At 45.3% G+C, this 23,890-nt stretch overlaps 1 protein-coding gene across 2 annotated transcripts in view; it reads left to right on the top strand.

Annotated features, from left to right (window-relative positions):
• The window catches only part of EFS (embryonal Fyn-associated substrate), a 44,229-nt gene that overhangs the window by 6,641 nt on the left and 13,698 nt on the right, over window positions 1-23,890 (top strand). The window contains exons 1-5 of one of the 2 annotated variants that reach the window (XM_075319168.1): window positions 4,004-4,395; window positions 6,039-6,353; window positions 12,482-12,592; window positions 12,804-13,787; window positions 13,869-13,946. In XM_075319168.1, the coding sequence (XP_075175283.1) occupies window positions 4,336-4,395; window positions 6,039-6,353; window positions 12,482-12,592; window positions 12,804-13,787; window positions 13,869-13,946 (1,548 nt within the window). In that variant the 5' untranslated portion in view covers window positions 4,004-4,335. Of the gene's footprint in view, window positions 1-4,003; window positions 4,396-6,038; window positions 6,354-12,481; window positions 12,593-12,803; window positions 13,788-13,868; window positions 13,947-23,890 lie in introns of those variants that run through there. The other variant, XM_075319177.1, reaches the window with a different exon arrangement.

Genomic DNA, 23,890 nt, shown 5'->3' with positions numbered 1-23,890 from the left:
CTTTGTCGGGGTTAATAAATTGGTAATGAGGGAATGTGTTTGTGTTTTTTATTTCTAATAAAGGATTTTTTCGGGTGTGTGTGTTTATTTACTGTAATTTACAGATTAATCATGGAGGGTGTCTCATATACGCCTGACATGATTAATCTAGGATTTAGTGGCAGCTATTGGCTGCCAATAACTCCTTATTACCCCGATTTGCCAACGCACCAGGGCAAATCGGGAAGAGCCGGGTACAGTCCCAGAACAGCCGCATCTAATGGATGCGGCCATTCTGGGCGGCTGCTGACTGATATTGTTAGGCTGGGGGGCTCCCCATAACGTGGGGCTCCCCATCCTGAGAATACCAGCCTTCAGCCGTATGGCTTTATCTGGCTGGCATTAAAATTGGGGGGGACCGCACGCCAGTTTTTTTTATTTATTTATTTATTTCTAATTTTTTTTTTTCCAATTCAACAAGCTTTATGGGCTTGTTTGAACTGAAAAATACATGAAACAATTGTTGACAAAACTGCAGCCAAAAACGCACCAAAAAAGCAGCAAAAATGCACCAAAAAAGCACCTACATTTTTTGTGACATTTCCAGGCTCTCTCTGACAAGGTGCAGTTTTGGCTGCAGTTTTGGCTGCAGTTTTGGCTGCAGTTTGTGAACACGAAAAAGAAGCAGCGTGCGCATGTAGCCTTAGGGTTAGTGATGAGTGAGCACTAAGGCCTCATGTGTACGCTGCATTTTTGCGCGTTTTTTGGGTGCAGTTTTGTTCCCAAAACTGCATGCATTTCCTTCCCCAGCAAAGTTTGAGATCTCAGTTTTTCTGTCCACACGTTGCAGCTTTTTTTTTTTTTTGGCTGTGTCTTTGTGGTGACCACAAAGATGCAGAATGTCAATTCTTTCTGTGTTTTTGCCAGCATTTGTGAGCCCTCCAGGCAATAGATTTCACTTAAAAAACCGCACTGGACAAAAATGTATCAAACGCATTTTTTAATGCGCTTTTGCCGCTAGTGCGGTTTTGTGGCCAAAAATGTGCATCTTTGTGATCACCACAAAGATAAAGAGTGTGCACATACCCTAAGATGCTCGAGTGCTTGGTACTCGAAAAGAGCAGGTCGGACGCTCGGAACGGCTCAACTCTAGTACTGAGTATATTGGAAGTCAATGGGAAACTCAGCATTTTTCTGGAAGACTCTTCCGAAAAAATGCTTGAGTTTCCCATTGGGTTTCATTATACTGTACCAGAGTTAAGTGCTTCCAACCTACTTCTCTGGAGTACCGAGCATCCGAACATGGTAGTGCTCGCTCATCACTAGTTATCACAGACTAGAAAGATGATAAAGTGTTAACTGGGGAAATGGATAAAGCTTAGTTATGTGTGTGGTGATAGCCAAAATTTTCTATGCAGAAATAAAGAAATTAAAATCTGGTAATAATTAGTTTGTGAAGAGTCTAAATCTAATTGCTCATCATAAGGAACGAGGGGTCATCTGAAGAAGTTCACTCTTTCTATTGATCCAGGTTTCTTTTTTCTTCAGAGCTGACATGCTCATGCCCCACCTGTGCTGACATTTTTTACATTTTAGTGAATATTTTTGCAGTTGTGCCTCAGCATTTGGCAGTAATCTCACATTCCTCGCTATCAGGATGCCTAAGGCCAGTTTTAATTGAAGAATGCTAGAATACAATTTAGAAAAGCCTCCAGTCGATTATACACGTTACAGCAAAGTTTTCGAAAACTCCAATTTTTGAGGAACCGACTAATCCTATATCGTGTACGCTGATTCAACCTGTTGATTCCTTTTTCTTATAGCCGATGAGCTGCTGTCAGAGGTGTCTAGCAGCTACCTAATCCTCTCTCCCCATTGAGAACACAAGAACACTCAGCCATGCGTACGTGTGTGTGGGGGTGGAGGGGTTGTGAAGAATAGCTATTCACGGTGCACGGGCACCTTTACTGAGATTAGCAGCAGTGCAAGTAACTACCCAAGGTTGTTTAGCAGCATTTCTATCCATATGACATCACATGGCTTCAGTCACATTACACAACAAGGTAATCACATTGTCCTTTGTCTAGGACTACCAACAAATCCACTATCAGTCGTCACTTAAACCTTGATAGCGGAAATGACTGAGATGGTATTGAAGTTATAGTTAGGCAAGTCAGACCTATTCATCTAATATATAAAGCTGAATGTGTGTGTATGTCGGGGATTGGCATCTGCACCGTCGCAGCTACAGCCACAAAAGTTTGCACACTCACACATCTGGACCCCGAGAGTGTCATAGGCTATGTTGTCAGGCGAAAGTTTAACCCCACGCGTTCCAATTTACCAATCAATTTTGCCCCTATCTACATAATGGGGAAAAAGTGAAACGAAAAGTGTATCCGCACCGTCGCATTTACAATCACGAACTTTTGCACAGACACCTCATGTGACCCAAGGAACATCGTAGAATATGTTTTGACAGGAAAATGTAACCCCCCCGCTTTACAGTTACTCTCCAAAAAACATGCCTCCATTAAAGTAAATGGAGCCTGCAACTACAGGTTATTAGTAGGAGCTGTGATTGGTTGCTATAGGAACAAAAGACATTCATAGTATAAGACGCTTATATGTGAGGTAATAAGATGTCGGGGGGGGGGCGGATAGAGAGAGACAGACAGGGAAAGAGACATATGGGGAAATAGACAGACATGCAGACAGGGACAGAGACAAACAGACAGGGAAGGAGGAGACAGCCACAGAGACAGACAAAGATAGATGGGGAAAGACACAGACCTTGATTGAGACAGATGGGGAAAGAGACAGAGAAATAGAGACAGACAAGGAAAGAGTCAGACAGACAGGCAGATAGGGAAAGAGGCAGATAGGGAAAGAGACAGACAGGAAAAGACACAGACGAAGAGACGGGGAGACAGACGGAGAAAGAGACAGACCTGGGAAAAGACAGACCTAGAAAGAGACAGATGGGGAAAGAAACAGAGAGATAGAGACAGACAAAAAAAGAGAGACAGAGACAGGCAGACGAGGAAAGAGACAGACGGGGAAAGAGACAGACGGGGAAAGAGACAGACGGGGAAAGAGACAGACGGAGCACGTTACTTGGACAATTTAGTTAAATTTGTGTGGAATATCTGTGGTGTTGAAATATATGTTGTGGAATGCTTCTATTAGCTTAGTTTTTGCCTTTTAATAATTACATTTCTATCTATTTGTTTTGTGTTTTTTGTGTGCGGAATACATTTTTGTTAATATATTCTATTTTGTTAACAACAGTTATTAACCCGGGCAAAGCCGGGTAGTACAGCTAGTTAAGTATATGTCCTTGTAGGTCGTCCAGTAAAATCCCCTTTCCCCCTTTAGAAAGAAATGTATACTGTATGGAGTTCCCTCTGGTATAATCTAGGCACGTCAGTTATATGTTAGGAAATATTCCCGGGATACATACCTCTATTCTGCCTGAGAATGGAAATGGGAACAGGACTGTACATGTTTGTTCCTAATTTCAGCATAGACTAGTAATTGCTGTAACCCAGCTTTCAGAGATGCCTGAAAGGGAAATCTGCTGGTGATGATGCATGACCTGCCTCCGGGAGCACCCAGTGACACCAGATGACAACCTCTATGGGAGCAGTAATGGTCACCATGTTTCCTATGCCATCCAGAAAAGTCTGAACAACGTTGTCATGTCAGAAGACACGTGAAGGATTTATATTTATAGGCGACCTTCTGATGTTTGAAGGAAATGCTTTATTTTCCAGGCTTCAGCAGTTCTGCCTGTTGGCCGCAGCTTGGAATGATATGCACTTTCCTCTAAGTGCTTCCACCCTGATTATTCTGGGAAGACGTTGCATTATCCCAGTAATTGTGGTTTTTCTCTGCTGTATAGTTAATGGTGTAATGTAAGATCATGCTGTCCAAAATTATCCACAAAGGCTAAGACATCCTGAAAGAAGGATCCTCCCAATGGCCACAGAGCTATACATTCCCATTCTAAAAGCAGCCAGCTGTCCTCTAGGCTGAGCAACTGGAGGATTGAGAAGGGGGTTGGGGTTTAGTCATGGGAGAGGAGAGCTTGTGCATGCACATTTTTCATAAGGATGTCAGTGAGATTTGGTATTATGTTGCAGGAGCTGTCGTTGTCAGGACATGATTAGCTGGGTGTTTGAAGGGCAGATTAAGAAGCCTGATGGTGACGTATGAGGGGAATCAAATGGGATGTCATGTCTACCTAATTTACAGACTGTATGAGCAGCTTCTGATCCGGTTTATACTGGGCATTGACTTGGACACAGTGCTTTCTTTCTCTTTATTCTGTATCGGGGATGATGTCACCGCCACATGTTCTATTCTCTTAAAGAGACAGGAGCCTTCTCCATAATGGGCGAAAGACATGGCAGGGTAAGCAAGGAGATCTTATCAAATCCTGATGCATTAACCTTCAGAGGCAACGATGGCTTTGTGTATGTGGGGTCACGGTGAGCTTCGTCAAATCCTGAGGTTCCAGTTTGAGATGTTCCATGAATAATGCTGTGCATTGTAGAGTTGTGGTCTCTGGATTGATGCTGTTGTTCACCTTCAATATCAGAAATAGTGTGCTTTTCAGATTACTAGATTATCCAAATTACAGCAGGGTGTATCTGTATCTGATGTATTGTTAAACCGTGGACATTATCTTAGGGTTTGTTGGAATTGCATTATCTTCTGTCCAGAGTTAGGGGTGCTTCACACACAGCGAGCTCGCTGCCGAGATCGCTGCTGAGTCACGCTTTTTGTGACGCAGCAGTGACCTCATTAGCGATCTCGCTGTGTGTGACAATGAGCAGCGATCTGGCCCCTGCTGCGAGATCGCTGCTCGTTACACACAGCCCTGGTTCGTTTTCTTCAAAGCCGCTCTCCCGCTGTGACACACAGATCGCTGTATGTGACAGCGAGAGAGCGACAAATGAAGCGAGCAGGGAGCAGGAGCCGGCATCTGACAGCTGAGGTAAGCTGTATCCAAGATAAACATCGGGTAACCAAGGTGGTTACCCGATATTTACCTTAGTTACGAGCCTCTGCAGCTCTCACGCTGCCTGTGCTGCCGGCTCCGGCTCTCTGCACATGTAGCTGCTGTACACATCGGGTTAATTAACCCGATGTGTACAGCAGCTAGGAGAGCAAGGAGCCAGCGCTAAGCAGTGTGCGCGGCTCCCTGCTCTCTGAACATGTAGCTGCATTACACATCGGGTTAATTAACCCGATGTGTACTGTAGCTATGGTAGGAGAGCAAGGAGCCAGCGCTCAGTGTGCGCGGCTCCCTGCTCCCTGCACACACAGCTGTGCGCTGGTAACTAATGTAAACATCGGGTAACCATACCCGATGTTTACCTTAGTTACCAGTCTCCGCAGCTTCCAGACGGCAGCTCCATGCAAGCGCAGCGTCGCTTGCACGTCGCTGCTGGCTGGGGGCTGTTCACTGGTCGTTGGTGAGATCTGCCTGTTTGACAGCTCACCAGCGACCATGTAGCGATGCAGCAGCGATCCTGACCAGGTCAGATCGCTGGTCGGATCGCTGCTGCATCGCTAAGTGTGAAGGTACCCTTAATGTGCATGCTACTGACTTCAGGGTTGCCTTCAGGGACATTCGCTATGTAAAGTAGTTAATGATATCTTTTAGATTGTGATGATTAAAATCTTATATATTTTAAATGAGCAACCTACCATAAAGTCTGTCATCCCATTCCTCATTTAGTCATGGTTATGACTGTATTGCCTTTACTTTTTAATAATTGTGATAATCAGTGTAATTGTTGTAGTTTTTAGACATAATGCATTACAAAAATAATGATATACGGACTGAATTCATGATGCTCCCCATCGTTTTGTGTTTGTATGTTTTATTACTTGATTAGGTGACCAGAGTGTAGAACAATATGATTGTTCAGTAGTATGCGTGGTGTTCCCCAACAGGTGTGCACCACGTAGTGATCTTTCAGATTGGTGTAGAATTTCTCTTCTGATTCTCCGGATCTCCAATTTAATATACTTTTATTTCCACTTAGGCACAGCTGGCACAGGCCTTGTATGATAATGCTGCTGAGAGTCCTGAAGAGCTCAGCTTTCGCCGAGGTGACGTGATGTTGGTTTTAGAACAAGACCCTCCGACTCTAAGTGGATGGTGGAGATGCTCGCTTAAAGGGAAGCAGGGAATAGCTCCTGGAAATCGATTACGGCTTCTTCCGGAGACAGAATCACAGGAAAATGAATACCAGGCACCTCGACTTCTTGGAGCTACTGTTGTGATGTCAAAACCACAAAACCCTGACAACAAAGAAAATAATTACAGTAATGAAGAGCAGAGCCCATCATGTACAGAGGTAAGATGAAGGCCCATAACTCACTCAATAGATAGGTGAGATGACATAAATAGTTACAAGAAAAACAAATTTCTTTTTCGCTCCTAATTGGGAGACCCAGACAATTGGGTGTATAGATACTGCCTCCGGAGGCCGCACAAAGTACTACACTTAAAAGTGTAAGGCCCCTCCCCTTCTGGCTATACACCCCCCCGTGGGAGCACGGGTCCCTCAGTTTTTGCTTTGTGCGAAGGAGGTCAGACACGCACGCATAGCTCCACTATTTAGTCAGCAGCAGCTGCTGACTATGTCGGATGGAAGAAAAGAGGGCCCATACAGGGCCCCCAGCATGCTCCCTTCTCACCCCACTTTCTGTCGGTGGTGCTTGTTAAGGTTGAGGTACCCATTGCGGGTACGGAGGCTGGAGCCCACATGCTGATTCCTTCCCCATCCCCATTAGGGCTCTGGGCGAAGTGGGATTTTACCGGTCTCCAGGCACTGAGACCGTGCTCCATCCGCAGCCCCTGGAGAAGCCGCTGGATATGGAGCTGAGTATCGTCAGGGACATGGCCCTGCTCCGTCAAGGTACTCTGTGTCCCCGTGCATACGCGCGCACACCGCAGCATTGCTGGGTGTATTAGTGCGCCGGGGACAACAGCGCTGCTGCGCTTGTGCCATTTCCTCACTTCAGCTTAGCTGAGTGGGTAGACTCAGGGAGAACGGTCGCGCCGGCCACTGGGACTGCGACGCGGCTGGGACTTGTGGTGCGCCGGGGACTTCCGCGCTGACCGTGCATATATCACGGCCGCGCTTATTACTACAGTCCCCGGCTTTTGCGGCCTAGTTCGTTCGTTCCCGCCTCCGCACCTACCAGTCAGGAGGAGGGCGGGACGCTGTACAGAGCATCAGCGCTGAGGGCTGGAGTCTTTTTTACATACTCCAGCCCTCACACCAGGCACAGTAGGACGCAGTTTCCCGCACTTTGTTTGTGGCACGCCCACGGTCCGCCCCTCTTCACAGAACGCCGGCAGCCATTCCTGCCTGCACGCTGAGCTGCAGAGGGGAGACGGGGAGACCCAGACACGGGATTCTACGGCCTCATACCCGCTGTTCAGCGGGCGGTAAGCAGCCCTCAAGGGCTCACCCCCACTTGTGCCGTTTGTATACTGAGTATTTTGTGTTTGCAAATACTTTGTACTGTACGGTCGCTGGTGATTCTTGGCTATATACCCTCCTAGATTACAAGGAGGCAACAGCATGTCGTCCGCAAAACGCAAGGGTGCCAAGGCACAGACATTATATGCTGCCTGTACCGCATGTGGGGCTGCTCTACCGGCAGGTTCCACTGACCCCCATTGTGTGCAGTGCTCGGCCCCTGTGCAACTTGCACAGCCGGGGCCTCTGCTGGACGTGACCCAGAGTGTACCACCTGTGAATGCTGTCCAGGTGACAGGAACGGAGTTTGCAGCTTTTGCTGACAGATTGTCTATGACCATGTCAAAGATTCTTGAAACATTGCAGTCTAGACCAGTAACTCAGACCATGGACACTGTGGCATCATTGCTCCCTGGTCCCCCTCAGCTGGAACACTTCCAAGCTCCGGGGGTGTCACATGCACCCCAGGGTGACGATTCTGACTCAGACAACAGTCCCAGACAACCTAAGCGGGCTCGTTATGAGGGGCCCTCAACTTCGTCTCACTGGTCAGGATCCCAGCGGGACGAATCTATGGGTGATGAGGCGGATGTAACTGATCAAGATTCTGATCCTGGGACCGCTCTCAATCTGGATACACCGGATGGTGACGCCATAGTGAATGATCTTATAGCGTCCATCAATAGGATGTTAGATATTTCCCCGCCAGCTCCTCCTGCGGAGGAGGCAGCTTCACAGCAGGAGAAATTCCATTTCAGATATCCCAAGCGTAAATTAAGCACTTTTCTGGACCACTCTGACTTTAGAGATGCAATCCAGAAACACCACGCTTATCCTGAGAAGCGGTTTTCTAAACGGCTTAAAGATACACGCTATCCTTTTCCCCCTGACGTGGTCAAGGGTTGGACCCAGTGTCCCAAGGTGGACCCTCCAATCTCCAGGCTTGCAGCTAGATCTTTAGTTGCAGTAGAAGATGGAGCGGCACTTAAAGATGCCACTGACAGGCAGATGGAGCTCTGGCTGAAATCCATCTATGAAGCTATTGGAGCGTCGTTGGCGCCAGCTTTTGCAGCCGTATGGGCACTCCAAGCCATTTCAGCTGGGCTTATACAAGTCGACTCGGTCACACGTACATCTGCCCCGCAGGTGGCACCATTGACCTCTCAAATGTCTGCATTCGCGTCTTACGCGATTAATGCTGTCCTGGACTCTACGAGCCGTACGGCGGTGGCGTCAGCCAACTCCGTGGTTTTGCGCAGAGCCCTGTGGTTGAGAGAATGGAAGGCAGATTCTGCTTCCAAGAAGTGCTTAACCAGTTTGCCTTTTTCTCGTGACCGATTGTTTGGGGAGCGTTTGGATGAAATCATTAAACACTCCAAGGGTAAGGACTCATCCTTACCTCAACACAGACAAAACAAGCCCCAACAAAGGAGGGGTCAGTCTGGTTTTCGGTCCTTTCGAGGCTCAGGCAGGTCCCAATTCTCCTCGTCCAAAAGGACTCAAAAGGATCAGAGAGGCTCAGATTCTTGGCGGACTCAGTCACGCCCAAAAAAGACAGCAGGAAGAACCGTTACCAAGTCGGCTTCCTCATGACTTTCAGCCTCCTCTCTCCGCATCCTCGGTCGGTGGCAGGCTCTCCCGCTTTGGCGACATTTGGCTGTCACAGGTCAAAGACCGTTGGGTGAGGGACATTCTGTCTCACGGGTACAGGATAGAGTTCAGCTCTCGTCCTCCAACTCGTTTCTTCAGAACTTCCCCACCGCCCGACCGAGCCGATGCTCTGCTGCAGGCGGTGGCCGCTCTAAAGGCGGAAGGAGTGGTGACTTCCGTTCCTCTTCAGGAACAACGTCACGGTTTTTACTCCAATCTGTTTGTGGTGCCAAAGAAGGACGGGTCCTTTCGGCCCGTCCTGGATCTAAAGTTGCTCAACAAACACGTAAAAACCAGGAGGTTCCGGATGGAATCTCTACGCTCCGTCATAGCCTCAATGTCTCAAGGAGATTTCTTAGCATCAATAGACATCAAAGATGCTTATCTTCACGTGCCGATTGCGCCAGAGCATCAGCGTTTTCTACGCTTCGTTATAGAAAGCGAACACCTGCAGATCGTAGCGTTACCTTTCGGGCTGGCAACAGCCCCTCGGGTCTTCACCAAAGTCATGGCAGCAGTAGTAGCTGTCCTGCACTCGCAGGGTCACTCCGTGATCCCGTATTTGGACGATCTACTTATAAAGGCACCCTCTCAAGAGGCATGCCAACACAGTCTGGACGTGGCACTGAAGACTCTCCAGAGTTTCGGGTGGATTATCAACTTTTCAAAGTCAAATCTAACCCCGACCCAATCACTAACATATCTTGGCATGGAGTTTCATACTCTCTCAGCGATAGTGAAGCTTCCACTGGACAAGCAGTGCTCTCTGCAGACAGGGGTGCAATCTCTCCTGCAGAACCAGTCCCACTCCTTGAGGCGCCTCATGCATTTCCTAGGGAAGATGGTGGCAGCAATGGAAGCAGTCCCTTTCGCGCAGTTTCATCTGCGCCCTCTACAATGGGACATTCTCCGCCAATGGGACGGGAAGTCGACGTCCCTCGACAGGGATGTCTCCCTCTCTCAGGCAGCCAAGGACTCTCTCCGATGGTGGCTTCTTCCCACCTCATTGTCAAAAGGAAAGTCGTTCCTACCCCCACCCTGGGCGGTGGTCACGACAGATGCGAGCCTATCAGGGTGGGGAGCAGTGTTTCTTCACCACAGGGCTCAGGGTACGTGGACTCAGAGAGAGTCCACCCTTCAGATCAATGTTCTGGAAATCAGAGCAGTCTATCTTGCTCTGCGAGCCTTCCAACAGTGGCTGGAGGGCAAGCAGATCCGGATTCAGTCGGACAATTCCACAGCGGTGGCGTACATCAACCACCAAGGGGGAACACGCAGTCGGCAAGCCTTTCAAGAAGTCCGGCGGATTCTGACGTGGGTGGAAAACACAGCATCCACCATATCCGCAGTTCACATCCCAGGCGTGGAAAACTGGGAAGCAGACTTTCTCAGTCGCCAGGGCATGGACGCAGGGGAATGGTCCCTTCACCCGGACGTGTTTCAGGAGATCTGTCGCCGCTGGGGGATGCCGGACGTCGACCTGATGGCGTCACGGCACAACAACAAGGTCCCGGTTTTCATGGCACGGTCTCACGATCACCGAGCTCTGGCGGCAGACGCCTTAGTTCAGGATTGGTCGCAGTTCCGACTACCTTATGTGTTCCCACCTCTGGCATTGTTGCCCAGAGTGCTCCGCAAAATCAGGTCCGACTGCCGTTGCGCCATTCTCGTCGCTCCAGACTGGCCAAGGAGGTCGTGGTACCCGGATCTGTGGCATCTCACGGTAGGACAACCGTGGGCGCTACCAGGCCGTTTTTCCATCTGAATTCTGCGGCCCTGAACCTGACTGTGTGGCCATTGAGTCCTGGATCCTAGGGACCTCAGGTTTATCTCATGATGTTGTTGCCACCATGAGACAGGCTAGGAAACCATCCTCCGCCAAGATCTACCACAGAACGTGGAAGATATTCTTATCTTGGTGCTCTGCTCAGGGAGTTTCTCCCTGGCCATTTGCATTGCCTATTTTTCTTTCCTTCCTGCAGTCTGGGTTGGAAAAAGGTTTGTCGCTTAGCTCCCTTAAAGGACAAGTCTCTGCGCTATCCGTATTCTTTCAGAAGCGCCTGGCGCGACTTCCTAAGGTACGCACGTTCCTGCAAGGGGTTTGTCATATCGTTCCCCCTTACAAGCGGCCATTGGAACCCTGGGATCTGAACAAGGTTCTAATTGCTCTCCAGAAGCCACCTTTCGAGCCTATGAAGGAGATTTCATTTTCTCGGCTTTCACAGAAAGTGGCTTTTCTGGTGGCGGTCACGTCTCTTCGGAGAGTGTCAGAGCTGGCGGCGTTATCTTGCAAATCTCCCTTCCTGGTGTTTCACCAAGACAAGGTAGTACTGCGTCCAATTCCAGAGTTTCTTCCCAAGGTGGTATCTTCCTTTCATCTCAATCAGGATATCACTTTACCATCTTTGTGTCCGCATCCAGTTCACCAATTTGAAAAGGGTTTGCATCTGTTGGACCTGGTGAGAGCACTCAGGATCTACATTTCCCGCACGGCGCCTCTGCGCCGTTCGGATGCACTCTTTATCCTGGTCGCTGGTCAGCATAAAGGGTCGCAAGCTTCCAAATCCACCCTTGCGCGGTGGATCAAGGAACCAATTCTTCACGCCTACCGTTCTGCTGGGCTTCCGACTCCTTCTGGACTGAAGGCCCATTCTACCAGAGCCGTGGGTGCGTCCTGGGCATTACGGCATCAGGCTACGGCTCAGCAGGTGTGCCAGGCGGCTACCTGGTCGAGTCTGCACACTTTTACCAAGCATTATCAGGTGCATACCTACGCTTCGGCGGATGCCAGCCTAGGTAGACAAGTCCTGCAGGCGGCGGTGGCCCACCTGTAAGAAAGGGCTGCCCGACAGCCCGATCACGAGGTATTCTTTTACCCACCCAGGGACTGCTTTTGGACGTCCCAATTGTCTGGGTCTCCCAATTAGGAGCGAAAAAGAAGAAGGGAATTTTGTTTACTTACCGTAAATTCCTTTTCTTCTAGCTCCAATTGGGAGACCCAGCACCCGCCCTGTTTTTTCTTAGGGTATTTGTTTTTCGGGTGTACATGTTGTTCATGTTGATAAGTACGTTCTCCGATATTGTTTATCGGATTGAATTTGTTTTTGAAACAGTTATTGGCTTTCCTCCTTCTTGCTTTTGCACTAAAACTGAGGGACCCGTGCTCCCACGGGGGGGTGTATAGCCAGAAGGGGAGGGGCCTTACACTTTTAAGTGTAGTACTTTGTGCGGCCTCTGGAGGCAGTAGCTATACACCCAATTGTCTGGGTCTCCCAATTGGAGCTAGAAGAAAAGGAATTTACGGTAAGTAAACAAAATTCCCTTCTTTCTTCCTTCTCGCTTAGGTCTATCAAGTTCCGCCAATCGCTCGCCTTTGTATATCACCGCCTACATCTGAAGATGATATTTATAACTCTCCACGTCAGATTGAGGTGCCTCAGCCTGGCCCACAGGAGGTGAGAAAAATCTAAACCCTGTTCTGATAAAATAAAAGAGCTACTTAGTGTAACTCACATGATTTTAGAAAAATGGCTTTTATGTTAAGCTTCACCATTAATGATACTTTGTCAGTGCAACATTATGCATTGTGTCTCGGGATTACAATTATTACTTATGGTATTATAGAAGCCATCTCATTTTATACTTTTTTCTACCCATGTCCTGCAGGTTTATGATATGCCATCATCATTGCTCAAAGATACACAATCTATGACCTGTATGTATGATAGTCCTGTGTTGCGACTAAAAGAAGTAAAAGATGATGCCGTCCAACCACCTGAGGAGATTCCAGAAGACATTTATGACGTGCCACCAACATTTCAAAATGTAACACTAGATAATGAGGAAGATGAGGGGATTTACTCCATGCCCTCTAATCTAAAACGAGTGTCTGGTCTTCAGAATCTTTATGAAGCACCTGAAGATATTCTTAGTTGTGGTCACTTACCAGAATCCACTGACCCACCACAAACCCACCGTCTTTCAATTTCAAGCACTGGCAGTGGACGATCAGTAGATTCCGGTGGCAGTAGAGAGTCCAGTCTACCATCCCTTCTGACTAGAGACTCTCGTACTGATGGGCTTTGTACAGTGGAAGCGTTGCGAATACAGCATCAGGAATTACAAAAGACAATGATGCTTGTAAAAGATGGCTCTCAGGAAGGTGCAAGACGAGGATGCGTAGAAAATCAAGGAATCTCACAAGGCGTTGAAGTCCTTAAAGATTTTGTTGGTTTGGCACAAATTGTCCTGCTTCACTCTTGCCAAGCATCAGACCCATCACTACATCGAGAACTTTCTGGACATATAGAGCAACTGGAACATGCATTGCAGACACTACAGGATGGTGGGACAGAGTTATCATTGACTCATTTAATTCAGGACCAAAGTGGGTGTATCGTGTCCTTAGTAAATGCAAATGCTGCTATTCTCTTCACACGACCACGGCTGTCTTCTAGTGAAAGCCTTTCACGACGGCCTCTTCCTGCCATACCCAGTGCTTCTCCTGCATCACATCGCAAGGGCAGCATTCAGGATCGTCCTCTGCCACCACCGCCTATCCTCCTTCGCACGCCTAGTGACCCTGGGGAGGATGCTCACAGTGAATATGAGAGGATTCAATGCAGAGACAATCACTATGTTCATTTACAGGTGAGTTAAAGTTCATCCATTAGTCCTTTGTCACCTCGATTCTGGTACATATTTAACAAACTGTTTTGTTTTTCATACCAGGGTACAAATGCGCAAACCACTCTGAAATCCAAAGACCAACAGAAGACTGTGGATGAGAAACCTTTACAGGAGAGAAAGGTGAAATTTGGTTATTTGTGTCTATATATACTGTATCTCTCCATAAGGAAATCTAGATAAACATTTTCCTACATGGAGTTCAAACTTGATGTATTTTGACTTCATCAGGGCCAAGATGAAGGTGCTCATCTATGGACACCAACCTTGACTTGTGCAAAAGTGACTTGTAGCCATTGTTGGCTTTATATAAAAATCTGATCTAAACTTTCTAGTGTTGACCGGATTTACATTTCTGTAGTCTGTATTCACCATATGCTGTGCACTTTAAGCCCCAAACAATTTGGAGACATGTTTCATCCTATGATATAAATGAAAATTCTCTGTGTGAACCTCAAACGGATGGGTCCTTGCCTGCATCAAAGAAACTGACAAGCCTCCTGAGACTTCTTATTTTAGCAGTTTCTCTTTTTTTTTTTTTTGTAGTTTCTTATATGAAAAAGCTTGAGGGAAGATTGCGGGTATCCAGTTGAAGGAAAGGGAGACCCCAATTTTTCTTTTCTGATTCACATCCTTAGATTAAAATATTTTTAGCATTTTTTTTTATTAGGAGTTTTAAAGGAAACTAGTCATTTCATTCATGCTGCAGCATTAGACGCTGGCAGTGTGATTGTAGTCATGCAAGTTGTACTATGAAACATTGCAGTATATCAGCCTAAACATATTGTGAAAGGCCATGGACTATGGCCCCAATTCATCATTTGTGATTTATTCAAGTCACTTTTTTCTTTTGTGGTATTTGCTGATGTTTTTGCCACAAAATATGCAAATTAAACACAGCGTTTTAAAACGCAAAGTGCAGACAGTAAATCAACCTTTTCCATAGACTATTATGGAAAAGCAAAACGCATGCCTTTTGGCATGAAAACGCTGCAGCTCAAAACGCTGCAGAAACTCAGGTAAAAACGCAAAGTGTGGTCATACCCTTAAGGCCCTTTCTCTAGGTTTCCCTCCATATGAAAGAAAAGCACCACCTTTAAGCCCTCTTAAACATCACTCCAACAATCTATGTATAAGCCGCCACTCTTCCTGGGTTTGCTGGATTTGTGCCTGGCGCCTCCTATTTTTCCACTGATTTACTGGTCTCCATCTTGATGGACGTGGATGACGCCTCGTACATTGTCCACCCAGTACTGAAAAGCTTGAGTCTGTGCAGTCGAAGCCCAGGTCTATTTGCTTCATTTTCCTGAGGGGTGAGCAAAGACCTGTACTGCGCATGTGCCAACTTCAATATCAACTCCCTCAGGAGGACAGAGCGAAGTGCAGATAGATCCGCAGATTGCGAGAGAATTATAAAGTGTATTTCATGGTTGTACACCAGGTGGCGTATTCACAGATTGCTGGAGTGATGTGTTAGAGGGCTTATAGGCAGTTCTGTTATTTTTTTTAAGAAGGAAAACCTGTCGGCAGGTTCATTTTTAAATCGTTTTTGCCAATTTTTTATTTTTTTTGCAAAATGTTTCAGGTTTAGTAAAATGTTGCACAAATTGTTCCAAAATAACAGGGAAACATAAAATCTCACTCTAGGGGTGCCTGGAGTACGACTTTTTGGAAATGCTGAATGGGACAAAAACATCTGAAAACCTACACCCACAAGGTGAAAACATAAAATGGAGTGTATAAAAAAACCCACAGTCAAATTAAAAGAATTAGGTGCAAATAAAAAACAAGCGAATACAAAAAAAATATACAAAAAAATGATGCAAATGTGATCAGACCCATAGCCCTCAGCCTGCATTTTTATGGTATGTGTGAAGCATTCATGGTTGCAATGCTTCCCTTCTGATTCGTGCTGCATGAATCTGATGACAGGTTTTCTTTAATGTCAGTTTGAAAAAAAATATTGTATTTGTTCCATGTTGGGTTTTCTTTTATTTGGCTTGGTACTTTATTTTATGCTGTTCTGTATTTTGCAAAGACCACCACTCACCAGAGGCAATGGTCTCTTCCATGTGTGGGGACTTCCTATTATTCCATATGAAATAGGTGGCACACAGAGGTAAAGTGTGACCTCCCAGACTTCATTGAGTGAAGATATTATGGCTCCATACAACTTGAGCCTGTGGCCATCTACGAGTCTTTCACTTACTTTTGACAAGGATAATGTGCAGTCAAGATTTAGGTGTTATGGTGTAAAAATAAAGCACAGGAAAGTCTGTTATAAACCAAGTTATTAATTCGCACAATGACGCCAAAACAAAGTATTTTTAACCAAAATGTTGTGGTTAGATAAGGATATACATTCTGATGAACATCACCATGATCCTGGTCTGTGCAATTATCTTGTAAGTAGTAGAGGTCCTGCTTGGAATATATCATTGGTTATACCGTAAACCGGTGTTCCCCATCTCCAGTCCTCAAGAGCAAGCAATGAATCAGGTTTTCCTTAGTATTGCCCAGGTGAATATCATCAGTACACCGTGTGCCGAATTATTAGGCAACTTGTATTTTAGAAGATTTTTTTTTATTGATCAACAACTATGTTCTCAATCAACCCAAAAGACTCATAAATATCAAAGCTTAATATTTTTTGGAAGTTGGAGTGTTTTTTTTTTAGATTTGGCTATCTTAGGAGGATATCTGTTTTTGCAGGTAACTATTACTGTGCAGAATTATTAGGCAACTTAATAAAAAAACAAGTATATTCCCATCTCACTTGTTTATTTTCACCAGGTAAAACAATATAACTGCACAAAATTTAGATATAAACATTTCTGAAATGCAAAAACAAAACCCCCAAAAAATTAGTGACCAATATAGCCACCTTTCTTTATGATGACACTCAACAGCCTACCATCCATAGATTCTGTCAGTTGCTTGATCTGTTTCCGATCAACATTGTGTGCAGCAGCCACCACAGCCTCCCAGACACTGTTCCGAGAGGTGTACTGTTTTCCCTCCCTGTAGATCTCACATTATATGAGGGACCACAGGTTCTCTATGGGGTTCAGATCAGGTGAACAAGGGGGCCATGTCATTATTTTTTCATCTTTTAGACCTTTACTGGCCAGCCACGCTGTGGAGTAGTTGGATGCATGTGATGGAGCATTGTCCTGCATGAAAATCATATTTTTCTTGAACGATACCGACTTCTTCCTGTACCACTGCTTGAAGAAGTTGTCTTCCAGAAACTGGCAGTAGGTCTGGGAGTTGAGCTTCACTCCATCCTCAACCCGAAAAGGTCCCACAAGTTCATCTTTGATGTTACCAGCCCATACCAGTACCCCACCTCCACCTTGCTGGCGTCTGAGTCGGAGTGGAGCTCTCTGCCCTTTACTGATCCAGCCTCTGGCCCATCCATCTGGCCCATCAAGAGTCACTCTCAATTCATCAGTCCATAAAACCTTTGAAAAATCAGTCTTAAGATATTTTTTGGCCCAGTCTTGACGTTTTATCTCATGTTTCTTGTTTGTGGTCGTTTTTCAGCCTTCCTTACCTTGGCCATGTCCCTGAGTATGGCACACCTTGTGCTTTTTGATACTCCAGTAACGTTGCAGCTCTGAAATATGGCCAAACTGGTGGCAAATGGCATCTTGGCAGCTTCATGCTTGATTTTCCTCAATCATGGGCAGTTATTTTGCGCCTTTTTTTGCCCAACACGCTTCTTGCGACCCTGTTGGCTATTTGCCATGAAACGCTTGATTGTTCGGTGATCACACTTCAAAAATTTGGCAATTTCAAGACTGCTGCATCCCTCTGCAAGACATCTCACAATTTTGGACTTTTCAGAGCCCGTCAAATCTATCTTCTGACCCATTTTGCCAAAGGAAAGGAAGTTGCCTAATAATTAAGCACACCTTATATAGGGGGTTGATGTCATTACACCACACCCCTCCTCATTACAGAGATGGACAGCACCTGATTTACTTACTGGCTCTCAAGCCTATACAGCGTGGAGTAGGACAACATGTATAAAAAGTATCATGTGATCAAAATACTCATTTGCCTAATATTTGTGCACACAGTGTATAATACTAAGGAAATCCTGAAAACATGATCTGTTGATGGCTCTTTAGGACTAAAGTTGGTGAACACTGCCATAAGTGCAAAACATCAGCTCCCCATTCCCATTAGTTCACATTATTATTTAAGATATTTTCAGCCTGAAGGTCTTCTGCTAGGACTGTGTCCCAAAGGATGGTGAGGTAGATATGATAATAACATGCAAGTTTTAAGGATCCTTTGTGAGGTTCGGTAAGATCCTACAATGAAAATGTGTGTGTATATATATATATATATATATATATATATAATCTATATCTCTATCCGGAAATATATACACAGTACAGACCAAACATTTGGACACACCTTCTCATTCAAAGAGTTTTCTTTATTTTCAGGACTCTGAAAATTGTAGATTCACATTGAAGGCATCAAAACTATGAATTACAACATGTGGAATGAAATACTTAAAAAAGTGTGAAACAACTGAAAATATGTCTTATACTCTAGGCTCTTCAAAGTAGCCACCTTTTGCTTTCATTACTACTTTGCACACTCTTGGCATTCTCTTGATGAGCTTCAAGAGGGAGTCACCGGAAATGGTTTTCCAACAGTCTTGAAGGAGTTCCCAGAGATGTTTAGCACTTGTTGGGCCTTTTGCCTTCACTCTGTGGTCCAGCTCACCCCAAACCATCTCGATTGAGTTCAGGTCTGGTGACTGTGGAGACCAGGTCATCTGGCGTAGCACCCCATCACTCTCCTTCTTAGTCAAATAGCCCTAACACAGCCTGGAGGTGTGTTTGGGGTCATTGTCCTGTTGAAAAATAAATGATGGTCCAACTAAACGCAAACCGGATGGAAAAGCACGCCGCTGCAAGATGCTCTGGTAGGCGTGCTGGTTCTATATGCCTTCAATTTTGAATAAATCCCCAACAGTGTCACAAGCAAAGCATCCCCACACCATCACACCTCCTCCTCCATGCTTCATGGTGGGAACCAGGCATGTAGAGTCCATCCGTTCACCTTTTCTGCGTCACACAAAGACACAGTGGTTGGGTCCAAAGATCTCAAATTTGGACTCATCAGACCAAAGCACAGATTTCCACTGGTCTAATGTCCATTCCTTGTGTTCTTTAGCTCAAACAAGTCTCTTCTGCTTGTTGCCTATCCTTAGCAGTGGTTTCCTAGCAGCTATTTTACCATGAAGGCCTGCTGCACAAAGTCTCCTCTTAACAGTTGTTCTAGAGATGTGTCTGCTGCTAGAACGCTGTGTGGCAATGACATGGTCTCTAATCTGAGCTGCTGTTAACCTGCGATTTCTGAGGCTGGTAATTCGGATAAACTTATCGTCCACAGCAGAGTTGTGACTATTGGTCTTCCTTTCCTGGGGCAGTCCTCATGTGAGCCAGTTTCTTTGTAGCGTTTGATGGTTTTTGCCACTACACTGCTGAACAAAGTCTCCTATTAACAGTTGTTCTAGAGATGAGGTGTGTCCAAACTTTTGGTCTGTACCACACACACACACACACAGACACACACTTGTCCTCAAAAGTTTACATACCGTGGCAGATTTTTTGCTTTTTTTTGGCCTTTTTTTCAGAGAATATGACTGATAACACAAAAACTTTTTTTTCCTGAGTCATCGAAGTCATTGCATTATTAACAAAAATGTATTCTGCACACAAAAACCACAAAACATATAGATAGTAATGTAATTATTAAAAGGCAAAAACTAAGCTAATAGAAGCATTTCACAACATATATTTCAACACCACAGATATTCCACACAGATTTAACTAAATTGGCCAAGTAATGTGCTCCGTCTGTCTCTATCCCCGTCTGTCTCTATCCCCGTCTGTCTCTATCCCCATCTCTTTGTCTGTGTCTTTTCCTGTCTGTCTCTTTCCCTGTCTGCCTGTCTCTGTCTGTCTCTTTCCTTGTCTGTCTCTATTTCTCTGTCTCTTTTCCCGTCTGTCTCTATCAAGGTCTGTGTCTTTCCCCATCTATCTTTATCTGTCTCTGTGGCTGTCTCCTCCTTCCCTGTCTGCCTGTCTCTGTCCCTGTCTGCATGTGTCAGTCTCTTTCCAGGTCTGTCTCTTTCCCCGTCTGTCTCTTTCCCCGTCTCTCTGTCTGTCTGTCTCTTTCCCCGTCTGTCACTGTCTGTCTCTTTCACCGTTTGTCTCTCTGTCTCTTTCACCGTTTGTCTCTGTCTGTCTGTCTCTCTCTCTGTCTGTCTCTCTCTATCCGTCTCCCCACCGACATCTTATTAGCTCACATATAAGATTCTTATACTATGAATGTCTTTTGTTCCTATAGCAACCAATCACAGCTCCTACTAATAACCTGTAGTTCCAGGCTCCATTTACTTTAATGGAGGCATGTTTTTTGGAGAGTAACTGTAAAATGCGAGGTTAAATTTTCCTGTCAAAACATAGTCTACGACGTTCCCTGGGTCACATGAGGTGTCTGTGCAAAATTTCATGATTGTAAATGCGACGGTGCGGATACACTTTTCGTTTCACTTTTTCACCATTATGTAGATAGGTGCAAAATTGATTGGTAAATTGGAACGCGCAGGGTTAAAATTTCGCCTGACAACATAGCCTATGACGCTCTCGGGGTCCAGACGTGTGAGTGTGCAAAATTTTGTGGCTGTAGCTGCGACGGTGCAGACGCCAATCCCGGACATACACACCCGGCTTCGCCCGGGTTAATAACTGCTGTTAACAAAATAGAATGTATTAACAAAAATGTATTCTGCACACAAAACCACAAAACAAATAGATAGAAATGTAATTATTAAATTGTTGCCTATATTAACCAATCAGAGCTCAGATTAATTAACAGTAGCAAAATAGAAGCTAAGCTGTGATTGGTTGCTATTGGCAGCCTGATAAATCTCCCGGCAACAGAAAGCCCTCCCCCTGACAGTATATATTAGCTCACACATACACATATAGACAGGTCATGTGACTGACAGCTGCCGTATTTCCTATGTGGTACATTTGTTGTTCTTGTAGTTCGGCTGCTTATTAATCAGATTTTTATTTGTGAAGGATAATACCAGACTTGTGTGTGTTTAGGGCGATTATGTGGCGAGGTTGGTGTATGTGTGGTGAGATGTGTGCTGAGGGTGGTATATGTGTTCAAGCACGTGGTAGTGTGTGGCGCATTTTGTGTGTGTGTTCATATCCCCGAGTGTGGTGAGTATCCCATGTCGGGGCCCCACCTTAGCAACTGTACGGTATATACTCTTTGGCGCAATCGCTCTCATTCTTTAAAATTTTCCCTCAAAACATAGCCTATGACGCTCTCGGGGTCCAGAAGTGTGAGTGTGCAAAATTTTGTGGCTGTAGCTGCGACGGTGCGGATGCCAATCCCGGACATACATACATACACACACACACACACACATTCAGCTTTATATATTAGATACTAGCAGTACTACCCGGCTTCGCCCGGGTTAATAACTGCTGTTACAACATAGCCTATGACGCTCTCGGGGTCCAGCACCAGGCGTTGCCCGGGATAGTAACTGTCTCTCTGTTTCTCTCCCATTCTCTGTCTGTCTCCCCCTCTGTATATCTCTTTCTGTCTCTTTTTCTTTCTCTTTGTCTGTCTCTCTTTCCCTGTCTGTCTCTGACTGTCTCTGTCTCTTTCTCCATCTGTCTCAATCTCTTTCCCTGTCTGTCTCTCTCCGTGTCTGTCACTTTCCCTGTCTGTCACTTTCCCTGTGTCTGTCTCTTTCCCTGTGTCTGTCTCTTTCCCTGTGTCTGTCTCTTTCCCTGTGTCTGTCTCTTTCCCTGTGTCTGTCTCTTTCCCTGTGTCTGTCTCTTTCCCTGTGTCTGTCTCTTTCCCTGTCTGTGTCTGTCTCTTTCCCTGTCTATGTCTGTTTCTTACCCTGGCTGCATTGTGACACGCCAACATTCCATTTAAGGGCGTGGCTGCTCATTCTTCTGAAGTTCTGGCTGCGCTGTGGCTCCCAGCTCCATTCGCTTTAATGGAGGCAGGTTTTTTGGTGAATAACTGAAGCGCAGGGTTAAAATTTCCTCTCAAAACATAGCCTATGACGCTCTCGGGGTCCTGTTTCTGTCTCTTTCTTTGTCTGTCTCTATCTCTGTTTCTTTCCCCATCTGTCTCTTCCCAGGTCTGTCTCTTTCCCCGTCTGTCTCCCGGTCTCTTTGTCTGTGTCTTTTCCTGTCTCTCTTTCCCTGTCTGCCTGTCTTTGTCTGTCTCTATTTCTCTGTCTCTTTCCCCGTCTGTTTTTATCAAGGTCTGTGACTTTCCCCATCTATCTTTGTCTGTCTCTCTAGCTGTCTCCTCCTTCCCTGTCTGCCTGTCTCTGTCCCTGTCTGCATGTCTGTCTGTCTCTTTCCCCATCTTTCTCTTTATCCATCTTTCGCTTTCCAGGTCTGTCTCTCTTTTTCACTGTTTGTCTCTGTCTCTTTCCCTGTCTGTCTCCATCTCTTTCCCTGTCTGTCTCTGTCTGTCTGTCTCTCTCTCTCTATCCGTCTCCTCACCGACATCTTATTACCTCACATATAAGCTTCTTATACTATGAATGTCTTTTGTTCCTATAGCAACCAATCACAGCTCCTACTAATAACCTGTAGTTCCAGGCTCCATTTACTTTAATTAAGGCATGTTTTTTGAAGAGTAACTGTAAAGCGCGGGGTTATATTTTCCTGTCAAAACATAGTCTACGACGTTCCCTGGGTCACATGAGGTGTCTGTGCAAAATTTTGTGATTGTAAATGCGACGGCGCGGATACACTTTTCGTTTCACTTTTTCCCCATTATGTAGATTGGTGCAAAATTGATTGGTAAATTGGAATGCGCGGGGTTAAAATTTCGCCTGACAACATAGCCTATGACGCTCTCGGGATCCAGACGTGTGAGTGTGCAAAATTTTGTGGCCTTAGCTGCGACGGTGCAGATGCCAATCCCGGACATACATACACATACACACATACATATACACATTCAGCTTTTTATATGTGTATATGTATATATATATATATATATATATATATATATATATATATATATATAAAAAATGAAGGGAACACCAAAATACTAAATCCTTGTTACGTGTTCCCTTTATTTTTTTGAGCAGTATATATACACATACATATATATTCCATTACGACACATGTGAGTGTATTAATATACTCACCTACTGTCACCTTCTTCAATATTCCAATATCCAAAGCCATTCTGCTCCTCTTCTCTGTGACGTTACTGCTCTGCAGGCTCTCTGGAGGTCACTCTGTGGAGGTGTCTTTTACAATGTAAGTCTATGGAGTGTCCGAACAAGGCTTGTCTCATAGGCTTACATTGTAAAGGAGACTTCCGGCGGTTCACGCGGGGGGGGGGATTTATTAAGATATTTATGCCAGAAATCTAGAGTAAAACCCTTCAATAAATGTTACTATATAATTAAGTAAGTAAGTATCTTATAGTGTTTATACTCCAGACCCAACCAGCTACAACAGTGTGAGCGTGACATGGATGGGGCATTGCCATATCTGCCTTTCAAATTCTTCTTATGTCATGCCACTAAAATGGCCTTACTCCAGAAATGTACACAAACCTCCAACTGGCATTTGTTTTTGGCAGTGCATTTATTAAGCAGAAATCTCCGCTTAATAATTGTGGTTAGGGTACTGCAGTGAGCGCTTCATTAAGACTGGCATGCGCTATCCTAGTCCTAATGAATCGCTACCAGAGAGCATAGTTGAGCCAGGTAGTCGGAAGAATGATGAAATTACTGAGAAGATTGTAGAATGGTGCTTGGATCCTGAAGAAGGCAGCAATAGGAAAAGTGTATTAATGCATATACTGTAGTTAGGTCCAGAAATATTTGAACAGTGTCACAAGTTTTGGCATTTTAGCTGTTTACCAATACATATTCAGGGTACAGTTATACACTGACAAGCAAAAGGTTAACAATTTTTTGAACTTTTGAATTTTAAGCTCCATATCTTCCATCCGCTACAGCTTCA

This window comes from Anomaloglossus baeobatrachus, chromosome 1, assembly GCF_048569485.1.
Source record: "Anomaloglossus baeobatrachus isolate aAnoBae1 chromosome 1, aAnoBae1.hap1, whole genome shotgun sequence".
NCBI classification, from domain to species: domain Eukaryota; kingdom Metazoa; phylum Chordata; class Amphibia; order Anura; family Aromobatidae; genus Anomaloglossus; species Anomaloglossus baeobatrachus.
Note: the sequence above shows the minus strand (reverse complement) of the source record. Positions and strands in the feature narration are given on the sequence as shown.